The 12,186-nt window shown below is 41.1% G+C and overlaps 1 protein-coding gene across 1 annotated transcript in view; it reads left to right on the top strand.

The window, feature by feature from the left end:
• Positions 1-3,957, top strand: part of lig1 (ligase I, DNA, ATP-dependent) — a 59,990-nt gene extending 56,033 nt beyond the window's left edge. The window contains exons 26-27 of the mRNA XM_062429046.1: positions 406-498; positions 3,774-3,957. Of these exons, the coding sequence (XP_062285030.1) occupies positions 406-498; positions 3,774-3,848 (168 nt within the window). The 3' untranslated portion in view covers positions 3,849-3,957. The remainder of the gene's footprint in view (positions 1-405; positions 499-3,773) is intronic.
• The last annotated feature ends 8,229 nt before the right edge of the window (positions 3,958-12,186 follow it).

Below are 12,186 nucleotides of genomic sequence, written 5' to 3'. Positions count from 1 at the left end.
GAGATCTGATTAGTTGGATTATAGTAAGAATCTGTTAAAAATGCTGAGTTTTACACACGTCTACAATCCATTAGAGGATTGAAAAAAACGCAGTAATTCACATCCAGCATGTCTTCATTTTACATATCCCTGGTTATTCTATAAAAGAAAATGTTCAAGACTTCCATGTTTGAAGGTAATACTGAGAGATATTTTAGAGGTTGACTAATAGGAAGTAGGACAGAATAGATTTTTTTTGCCCCGGGGCTCCAAAGGGTTTAAAATTACTCTTTGATATTTTTAGTGAAAGAATTAATTCACATACATTTCTAGGAGGGCAAATGCTCACATGTAAGTTAGCTGATTGATTATAAGCAGTTGATTGTGCTCTCTTTTAAAAAAATGTTTTTACCTGTTTGTTTGCAGGCGGATCCAGAAAAAGGTATTTCTCTGAGATTCCCACGTTTCCTTCGGATCAGAGACGACAAGAAGCCCGAGGACGCCACAACCGGAGCTCAGGTACGTCAGAAAGGTCATCTGTACTGGAAAACAGCAGTGCGGTTAAATTACATTTTCAGCATTAAACACACACACTCTGCAGATCTTATGTGACTCAGCGGGTCAAACAGGTCAACCTTGTGCAATATACTAATGAGCGCAAGCCATTAAAGTTTCAGTTGTGTTTGCGCCGTGCTGCTCGATGTGGCGTATAGAGATGTTTGTGGCCATAAGAGCTGCAAGGACATTGTTGTATAACAGTCAGGTATCGGGGTAATATATTGCGTGGTAGTAAACAGTGAGTTATGTGGTACAGTAGAAATGTGCAGTATACGCACGCACACACACACACACACACACACACACACACACACACACACACACACACACACACACACACACACACACACACACACACTGGTCTACCCATCACCAGACACACTCCACACACCTGTTATTGTATTGAAAACATGACTTTTTTAATCAGCAGGCTACTGGTTTATTCAGCTGTGTCAAATAATAAGACACCACACTTTGACAGGAAGTTTCCAGCTGTTTGTCAGGATGATTTTTATTTAAGCTAACATGATGTTTACTTGCTTCTGTCTGACCTGCCCGCTGACCCACCAGCACATCATTTTTTTTTATAACCCAGCTCAGACATTGCAAGTCAACCCATGCATGGCTTTGCTATTATATGAAATACAAACTAAGCACCTCCAAGTTTTTCTTAAGATATATGAACTGAAATGAGTCTAAACTTTTTGGATGGAAAAGTCAAGCAACAGAAAAAATAATCAGGACTGCATCCAGTGATTATAACCAAGTGTCAGTTCATTATCTCGATGAAGCGATTCATTTATGTCCATAAAACAAACCAAAAAATATCCATCACAATTTCCCCGGAGGCCAAAGTTACGTCAACAAATTGCTTCTTTTGTCTGATAACAGTCCAAAATCCAAACATTTCATTTCTCTGCAGTATGAGAGAACAAAAAAAAACAGCAGCTTTTCAGCCCAGAAAAGCTTGAGAGGAAGATATGGCAATTAATGACAATGAGTTATCAAAATGGTTACTCATTCATTTTTGTAATTAATATTTCTGTCAATCACTTAATCAACCAATTGTTTCAGCTCTAAAAATAATCAACAGTTTTGTAGAATAAGCTAAAAAATGCCAAATATTTGCTGCTTCCTGCTCGTCTATCGTTGCACATCTAAAATCTGTGTTTTGGTGTTTTTGACATTTTGCTCAGGCAGAAGCTGGAGTTACCTTATTGTTGGCATTTTTCACCATTAATAAATATTTTGCATTTGATTTACAAAAAAAACAACCCTTCTGTATCAAGAAGCAGCACTGAATTTTCTGTATTTCTAACGAGGCACAGAAAGAATTATAAATGATTCAAACTTAAAATGTGAAAAAAGAAATCTTGTCTGACACAGAAATGTATTCACTGCGGCCTCACACTTTTGATTTTTAGTTGAATTTATGCTAACTCAGCTAATTTTAATGCTGATCTGATCATAGTCAAATATTCGCCTTCTCTTAATCTGATGTTGGACGGAAACATTTGGTTTTAATGTTGACTTTTTTCTCTCCTGATCAATAAATCAAATTTTGCTGCAGCGTCAGTGAAAAGTTTGGACTCACTTCCTCCTCCAAGAAAAACAAAAATGTGCTTCAAAAACTTCCGACTGGTTCTTTTTAGGTTGTCGGATGAAAAAAAAAAAAAAAAGCCCAAAATGAAATCTACAAAATCCTCCAAAACACCAAACCTCAAAACATTTAGTCACCTGTTGCATAATATCACATTAAAAAACACATTTTTGCAATTAAGAAACTGTAATTTGAGAATGTTTGGCATTTTTGCTTGATATAATACTTAAATAATTATTTGATTATGAACCAGTTGCTAATTAATTACCTCATGAGCCACTAATCAATTATAATTAGATGGATGATTGACACATTGTTTCAGCTTTTAATCTGACGGTATTTTCAATCATCAGTACTGAGAGATGATTCTGCATCATTCTGCATATCTAAATGCTTTAAATTTGACTGATTGTTTTGTATTTTTATGCTAATTGCTGATGATGTCTGGGTTGTGTTTTGTAAACATGTTCAGTGTCTGCCGCTTTGTCACACAGCAGATGGATGTTTTAAAGTTTGATTCTCTGCTAAAAATTTAAGAAGCAGTTGCAAGGAGAGTTTTCCTGGTTGCAACAACTCTCATATAAAGTCCCACCCAGGTATAAAAAAAAAAGCATATAATATAAGATGTAAAATAAAATACAAATAGTGCATAGTGAAAGTAGCTAAAACATAGAATGAATAGAATATATACAATCAAGTAAAATACAACATTTTAAAAGAAGTGCATCAGTATGAAGCATGATGAAAGCTTGTTAAATGCTAAATTGAAGAGGTGAGTTTTTTGCTTTCTTTTAAAAGTATATGTACAGAGTTTTGATCACGCCCAAAAAAAACATCAGCCGAAGCCCGGAGATTGTTTTAACTCAGGTTGGATTCACTGACTTCGATTCAACAGCCGTCTGTTAACTCCAGAGTCATTTGTGCTCGTTAAAGTCGACAGTCAGGCTGGAACATCCAGTGAAAGGTGCAGCTGCATTTAAATGATGCTTCTGTCAATTATTTTCAGTCAGAACACACACACACACACACACACACACACACACACACACACACACACACACACACACACACACACACACACACACACACACACACACACACACACACACACACACACACACACACACAGACTTGTTAGCACAGAGAGTGTGAGTGTGTGTGATTTAGCAGACAGTTTTAAATCAAACCCGGTCAGTTTGAGGCTGAGAATCAAAGCTTTACCTTGATTCCCTGCAGAAGAAATCATGTCATGATTTCAGTATTTTCCTCCTCACTGTGCCTCCTCGCCGTACTGGAACTTACACTGCTGATTCGGGGTGGGACAATTGTTCATTGTCCCGCCTTCCACCCCTCACCCCCAAAATCCCGATGAGCTCGAGTGAACATAACCTCCGTCTCCCAGTCAGCAGCTGGGAGTCACCGACTTCAAAGCCCGGGATATGAATAATCAAACTGTTATTTTTAGCTTTTTCCCTCTTGATGTTACTGACCTGACTTTATGATCTTCTCCCTCCCCTCCTGCCTTCCCTCTCTCTCTCTTTCATGCATGCTCTCCCATGCGAACACTGTCCCCTCCCTCCCTCTTTCAATACATCTCTTCCTCTCAATCCCTGTCCATCTCATCTCCTTTCTACAGATTGCTGATTTGTACAAGAAGCAGCAGCAGATTCAGAATCAGGGGGAGAAAGTTGACCCGGAGGACTACTACTGATCCGCGGCGGTTATCAGCAGAGAATAATAAATAATGGCAAATTCAATGTAATTGTAAATATCTTTTCTCTTTTTTGAAATGTTGAATGAAAATAAAGGCTGTTGCCAGTTTTAAGAATCCTGTCAATCATGTTATCGACTCATTAAAACTGCTCCTTTTTTATTGACTACGATTTTCCTTTCAGAGCCAAAAATTGCGTAAACATCACGCCGCATACGCTTCACATAAATTCCCCAAAACCTGAATCGACTCAGCAGTTAAGGTGTACTCCTGCCAGTAAAAGATCCCTATCAAAAAATCAGATTGCAAAAAAAAAAAAAAAGGTATGGGTGGCATACCAATAATTTCAACCGGCCTGATTTCTACTCAGGCACTCAAAATGCAGCAGCATCGAAGTGTATTCAGAGTGTGTCGGTAATAAGAGGACATGCCAAGGAGATTGCTGGCTGCCTGAAATGTTATTAGTGGTAGAAAAAGACACAGGAGCAGACAGTTGCTCAAACAGCAGGACAAAAGAGAAGCTCTCACAGCTTGCAATAGATGATGGAAATGAACTAACTGTCCAGCAACTGTGAGTGTGTGAGAGAGAGATCTGTCATAGGCTACTTTTGGGGACAAATTACAGTCTTTGGACGAGTTAATGGGGGGTTGGCTTGTCCTAATGAGGACAAAAGTCATGTTTCTTTCTGTTGGGTGGAAAAAAGCAGATTTTTAGGTCTGAGGTTAGGGTAAGATTAATGCTCCAGGAAATGCAAGTCTATGTAACGTCCCCAGATGTGACCACAGTCTGTATGTGTGTGTATGGGGTCACTTTGTGAGCCAAGGACGGGGAGTCGTTACATAGAGAAGCAAAGAGAATTGTGAGTTTTCTGCATAGCGATGCCATGTGAGAGGATACGAGTGGGCTCGCGACACCGAGTTGAACCACTTAGTGTTTTAGATGTGTGTGTGTGCTTGTGGTGACATTGACAAAGAGGCCTTGACTGCTTCAGAGTTTGGCTTTGCGTACGTATAAACAATGCGTAAAAAGCACAAAGAGCTGTTGGGACTACAAACTGCACATGTCGCCACATATTAACTATAACAGTGAGCAAGTTAGCACAGCTGTATACCAATAGTGTAGCTCCAGGGATGGAAATGGTAGTTGGTTCCAAACTGAAATATCTCAATAATTATAAAATGGATTGCCATTAAATTTTGTACAAATCTTCATGGTCTACAGATGTTAAAGCCTGCTGACTTTGGTGATCTCCACACTTTTCCTGTTGCACCAACCAACAGGTCAAAGTTTTCAATTATCTTGCATAATGTCTCAACATCTGGCTCATGGTTCTTAGAGGATGAATCCTAATAACTTAATCCTTACATACTGTTCATAATCTGACTAATTAAGTCTCCATACTAATTCACATTCATCAGTCATTAATGCATGTTTAATTAATCTTTAATTAAGTGTATTCTATTTATTTATCACTATTTTATAATCCAAGAGAACCTTTTTTTTTTATAGATTATGAAGATTCCAACATGTTTGAATGCTGATTTTTGAATTTCAGGTGTGTATCAGCTGCACAAACAATTTAAAAATGATGTATTTTCTTCTCATTTTTGTATATTCAGGGTAACATTAAGAAAAGTCCTCCTATAAAAAAATTGTATATGGTGTTTTTTACAGCTCTCAAATGTAAAAAATGGGTCAAATTTGTCCCCTGAACAGTATTTAAGGGTGAAGTTATTCCCACTTTCTCTCCATAATCACCATGAGATTTAAATTCAGTCATTTTGAGTGAAATGTCTAAACAGCTGTTGGATTAGCATGAAATTATCTTCTTGCCAGGATGAACTGTAATAAGCGGTTTCATTTAGCACCACGATTAGGTCATCATTTCAGTTTGAAAACAATAATTTGGTTTATGAGCAAATTTGTGCAGATGATTCTCATCAGCCTCAGCTAAATGCTTTATGTTTTATAAAAGTATGTTAGCATGTTAACACCATAAAATAAGAGGTTGAACATGGTGCACATACCTGCAGCAGGAGGCTGTGCTGAAGAAAATGAGATGCGGGAAACAAATTACATGCGTTGGTGGGCTGGCATTCCTGCGGCTGCATCCATTCATCCAGTCTACAGCGCTGGCTTGTCTGCAGGATATTTGCATGTACAATTTTTTGCCAATTCTGTGGTGACTCACTCTGTATGTGGCCTAAGATTGCCAGTATTTTCACATGCAGAACAGTGTTTATATCCTAAAATCGAGTGCATGTGAGATCTCTTATTTGTTATGCTATCTTGGTATGCAGCTATGCATACTGCACAGCTTATTTGTGTGTGTGTGAGTGTTTGCAAGTGTGTGGGCTGTGTCCTGTGAGTCTGCTGAAGGGGAGTATAAGAAGGACACCATTGTGGTATGGATGGAAAATCCAAATTCAGTTTTTCCTGCCCTTTGCCTCTGCCACTGTTGTTTATCTGTACAGCACCAAACAGTTTTTCATTTGTGTTTATTCAACTGCGTTCCCCTCATGAAGATTTAAAGGTGTTGCAGTATGCTCTGCAGATATGTCTCCTCTCCTGCACACTACTTTGACATTCATCTTGAATATCATCATCACATCTCGTCACATTTTTTTTTTTTGAGTAGAAACAAGGGAATTGATGGAGTTACTAAAATCTGAATTTCAAATAGCAGTTGTCAGCTGCACTGTTGCTTTAGAAGTCGGCTTGAAACGGCGAGTGTGCGGAATGAAAAAGGCCCTAATGGAAATCAAACAGGCAACAGAGCATGAAATATTGAAAATGCAAATATGTAATGAAGTCAATTCCATATTGCATGTGCTGTATGATTCCGGCTTTTGACGTGAATTACTCTGAAACCAGACTGCGGCAGGCATTGTCTCTACCTAATTTGTGTACGTGTGATTGTGTAAGTGAAGAAGCGTGAAAGCCTGTGAATCTCTGTGTACCTTTTGTGTTCAGCTCTAGTGTCTGCACGCTGAGGCGGTCCTGTATCTGTTTCCTCTATTGTGTGTGTGTGTGTGTGTCTGTGTGAGTGAAGATGTTTTTTTTATCATCTTGGCTCAAAAATGTGAGCATGGCTTTTTAACTGGCCTTGTTTTTGTGTGTGTGTGTGTGTGTGTGTGTGTATATGTCACTGATGTTTACAGAGGGGGTGCAGCTGCATCCATCTCAGCTGAGGTCCTTACTTGTGTTCAAACAGCTGTGCTGCATCCCACCGCATCCCACAGGGGACGTTAGAGTCACAAACCTACCTGCTCGCCACCCCTGCTGAACTGTGCTTAACATGTTTGTTTTCTTTTTTTTTTGCTGTAATTGGACAGTGTGCAGTGAAGGGGAAGACCGAAAACAAGGGGAGAGAGATGTGCATGACATGAATCAAAGGTCCTTGCCCTGACTTGAACCTGGGAATTTGCAGTTATGTGGCATTTGCAGTAACCATTAGGCTACTGGGGCGCTCCCGCCACATGTTTGGAAGCAGCTGGGAGCTTTTGGGTGTGGAGCATGATTTAGAAAAAAAGAAAAAAAGCCCCAGAACTGATCTGTGGTGTGTTGTGACAGATAAAAGGCAGGCTGTAGATGACTCCTCTGTGCTCAGACTGTCCCTGCTGTTTTCCTCTTTAAAGTTTAAGGAAGTGTCCCCTAAAGCAGGGCTATGGATTACCTCCAACCACAAAGATATGAAGAGGGGCATCTATAAAAAAAAAAATGCCAGGTTTCACCTTTCTCTATCCTTTTGTGTCCCTCTCTCTTCCCTCCATCCCATTCTCCCACATAAGCTATCTGTCTTGTTCACAATACCCCTTTTTCCACTTTGAGAACAATGCGTTTGTTCTCCTCCTCTTCTCCATCCCTTTCTATCCCTCCATCCATTTGTTTGGTGCTCTCTGTGACATCTCTGCCATGCCAGGCCATGAGGGAGAGAGGGAGGGACAGGCCCGGCCATTGTCCCCGGCTGAACCCACGGAATATCAATAGTGTTTTTCTTGAGCAGGAGCGCCAAGCGTTGGCTAGTAACCTTTCGGATTTGATGATGTCAGGGCTCCTCTTTTTTTGGGCCCTTTATATGAGTTTCCCTCATCCTCCAGCGTGCACTCCACCAGCAGGGTAGCGAGAGACAGTGCAGGATTGTATGCACTGTGTGACTCATCACAGCACTTCATCAGCTCAGTTTAACTAGTACAAGTTGCGTGTGACTGTGCCAACAAGTCCTCCAATTAAACAACAAAATAGTTTGTCGATGCCCTCTAAAGCAAGACATACGAGCTTTTGTTCAGCAGAGCAGCAGCATCACTTCTCAGTGCTTTCAAAACTGGTTTTCACTGATGCAAAAATAAAACCATTTGTAATCTGACACTGCTGGTGGAGGCTTAATTAGATTTAAGCACAAACATGACTTAATTAAGGTTAAGGACATATCGTGGTGCGGGTGAAAATAACTAATTAGTTAACGTTTAGAGCCATCGTGGTTCAATGAAACTAAAGTTGACTGATAGGAAACATGCAGTGAACAGAAGTCTTACATGGCTGATGTTTTGTTGATCTCCCTCTCTCTCTCTCTCTCTCTCTCCTCTCTCTCTCTCTCTCTCTCTACAGACTTTGTGGCTATAACATGACACGATTTTCTCCTTTTTTTCCCAACAGACAAGACTCTTAACACCAATGGCTGGTAGTTTTTTGCCACTTGTACATAAAAATATGTTATTTTTAGACAGTCTCCACTGAACATGGAACTAATATGAAAGCTTGTGGGTTGAATGTTACCATGCACACAAATTGCCATGTTTCCAACAAAAAACCTCTTAACCTCTACATACTGTTTCGTCAAATTTGACCCGTTTAACAGCTGTAAAGAAAAAAACACCACAAATGTTCTTTTACCCTGAAATGTGATGGCTTTTCCCAAAGTTGCCTTTCTGTTAAATTAATAGTTGATAGTTTTAATAAGATTTCTTTTTATGATGTAGCAGTGAAGACTGATGGCTCTAATGGTTATACAATAAACCCCACAGCTCCATAAAGTTCTTGTAATTTTCAGTTTCAATGAAATACATTTAAATCATTGTTGCAATGTTATATTTTAGGTAAAATATGACATGAAATTGTGCGATAGTAGAAGAAAAATGAGTGGTGTAAAAGCTAAAACCTGCTCTCTGAAACAATAATCAAGGTTTAATCATCCATTTATTGATCAGTCAGATCGACTATTGATACTTTCTAAACAGATCTCTGGTTCAAAATTTGGTATAGACACTTTTTATCAGGGGATTGTTAGACCGAGTCAACATTGATCCAGAACATACTGGAGTGTAGAATATGAACAGTGTGTAAGGGTTAACATCAGAGAGGCACTGTGGATGACTGTCCTCGAAATACTGAAGATAATAATGCTGTTTCCATCTCAAGATCTTATTTCTTTTGTTTTTTATTCAGTGGGTTGTATGTATGTGTCCTGTATGTATTTATATTTAATCCTGCCTTCTAGCCTTAACTTTTGACAGTTTTCAGGCCAATTGCTCGCCATGCTTCATTAACCATATTTGGTTATGGAAATGTTTTGCTTGATTATTCAACCCCTGCAGCAAACTGCATGCCGACCTAGTCGTTTATGAGGCCCCTTTATGATTGCTTTATGATGGCGGTGGCTGCTGTTCCCCACTTGTCAGTGCTTCACTTTGGCCCACACTGGGAGGTTTGTGCTTCAGGGAGCTAAGATTGCAGTGCACTCCATTGGATCATCGTTGGCGTTCATTAGGCCTTATGACCTTTGTGTGAACTGGCTTCTGTGGTGTGTATCTCTTCTGTCTCTCTTCTTCTTTTGCCTCGTTTGCTGTCGTCTTGACAGGCAAAAAAAAACCCTCCAGCGGTCTGCAATCCATTCACAGAAGCCTTCCATTTGGAAAGAGACATTCCTCTTGTGCACATCTGCCAGCCTACCTTGTGATCAGTGCTGCACTCAGAGCTGTGACAAATATACTCAACATTGCAGAAAAATTAGACATGGCTAGAGTTGACAAGAACCCATCACAGAAAATTACAATATCACAAGAGAACATGCTCTGTAAATTTCTACGGGTGTCTGATGACATGCCCTCACAAAATGCAACTGGGGTCACTGTTTCAACCCGTGAAAACAAGCTTGATGAATTATGCAGGCAGACAGTCGAGATGGTTTCATTCACACAGTGGCTGAAGCCTGAGGTACTTTGCGTATTCAGTCATCTCTAATAACACCAATTGATATGAAGCCTTGTCCACCTCAATATCACTAAAGTACAGCCGAGGACTCATGTATAATTTCGCAAAAATCTCTAAATGGCTCTACAGATCGAGTTTTCTCTTTCTGTTACTCGCTGCTACCTCTCTCCTCGTTTTCCTCTCTCCTCTACCTCTCTGTATAATTTAGCAGTAGATAAGCTCGCCCTCTCCTACATTAGCGTGCTATATCACTGCCAGCTAAAGGAACGGGGGGGCCTTCACTCTATATGTGATACAGTTTCTGCCTGCCAAGCTCAGCCACTGCCGCTGCCACCGTCAGTCGCCGCTGACAAGTTTGGGTGCTTGCCACATTCTGCACCTGCCAGGCTCATAAAGAATCCCCCTGTTTCTCTGGGGCCTGAAGGCAGGATCTGCCATAATTGTTAAGGATGTCGCGATTTAGACGTTCAAGCCAAAGCTTAGACAGTTGATTGGCGCCAACAAGTTGGCAGATGGTCCATTTTGTTCAGCTGATCCGTCAGTGGGGTATTTGAGGTGTTAAGATGAATGAGCAGTTGTGATTTGTCACAAGTGGCAAGAAAAATTTATGCTGTGGTCTCGAATGTAAACAAAAGTTGAGCTGTTGCTAAATGGTTTGTTTCTGTCTTGGCCAAGAGCCCCATGGAAAGGAAGTCCTTGATTTTAGCCCAGCAAACCTGGCTAAGAAGGCTCAATGAAATAAAGTGAAGTGGATGAAGTGGACATCCATTTCAAGTGCCTCCTCGTCCTTCTTCCTCATCATATATACATTCCCAAGTGAGGTAGAAGTCAAGTCATGATTGATATGGTTTACACTTCATATTGAGAATAAGTGAATCCAGCTTGCTGGAGTTGAGGAGTACCGCAGAACCATTAATTTGTGCATGTATTCACTATTACGATGCCAGAGGCTAAATGAATGCATATTTATGTCGTGTGACAAAATGATGGAATGAGGCCTCCAGAAATGAGGCTTTGCAGAAATTCCTCTCCAGCGTGTCCACTTGTTCACACCGCTGCATCTTTTCACATTTTCTCTCCTGTCTGCATCTCTATCTGCTGCTTGTCTTGCTCTCGACTCAGTGCATCTCGCCTTGTCCTCATATCAACTCATCTATATATAGCAGGTCTCTCCCCACTCTGTCGCTGTCTGTGTTACTGGAAAAGCGAGGAGTGGGCGCTGCACGGTGAATACACAGCTTTGTCTGGACAGCAGCAGAAAAACGAGGCCGGAGAGAAAGAAAGGGAGAGGCCGGAGGGGAAGAAAGCGCCATTGACAGATGGGTAATCAGCCCCTGTCCCCCTCTCTCTCCATTGTCTCCAAGTGCTAGACGTCAGCAAACGAAAGGAATCTGGAGAGAGGGAGGACAGAGAGAAAAGAGAGGGAAGAGTTGGTGCTTTGTTTGGACCGCTGGCCTGAGACCCGGTGAAAGTGCAGGGAGAGGAGCAAGAGGGGCGGAGGGATAGAGGAGAGAGGAGAGAGAGCACTGGGCTGACCTCGCTGCAGGATCCCCTTCACCCCCCCCTGCCCCCAACCCCTCACTGTAAACACAGCACAGGCTTGCACGTCCCATCAATCCCCATGTAATATTTATGTATGAACAGTGATCACATACAAAGCGGTCTGCAGATGGTCATGATTCCTGTCACACACACTTGCTTGCGCCTATACATGATAAGCGTTGATTAGCATTCCCTCTCAACTCAATCACATCACATTTGGGGTGTAATCTAACACATTACATTCATCATGTAGTAATGCTGCGCAGAATTTGCAAATTCGCCCCAAGTTGCCCATTGTTTACCCAATTAATCCACCAGCTACTGTTACCATTACAGCGCAGGTGCCTCTCCGCAGCTTTTTTTTCTTTCCACTTTGAAAGTTAATGTGTGCAATTTGTTTCAATGAGGGACGAAATGGAGAAAAATGGCAGGAAGAGTGAGTGAGTGAGTGAATGAGGGTGGGTGGTGGTGGTGGTGGTGGTGAGGAGGGAGGAGAGTGATGTGGAGAGGAGGAATGGGCCGGGCCGGGCCTTGGGTGAGGGGTGTGGTTGGGTATAAACAAGGGGACAGTGGGTTTTCTGTTGT

Source organism: Scomber scombrus, chromosome 11 (assembly GCF_963691925.1).
Source record: "Scomber scombrus chromosome 11, fScoSco1.1, whole genome shotgun sequence".
NCBI lineage: Eukaryota > Metazoa > Chordata > Actinopteri > Scombriformes > Scombridae > Scomber > Scomber scombrus.
This window is presented reverse-complemented; position numbering and strand designations above follow the sequence as displayed.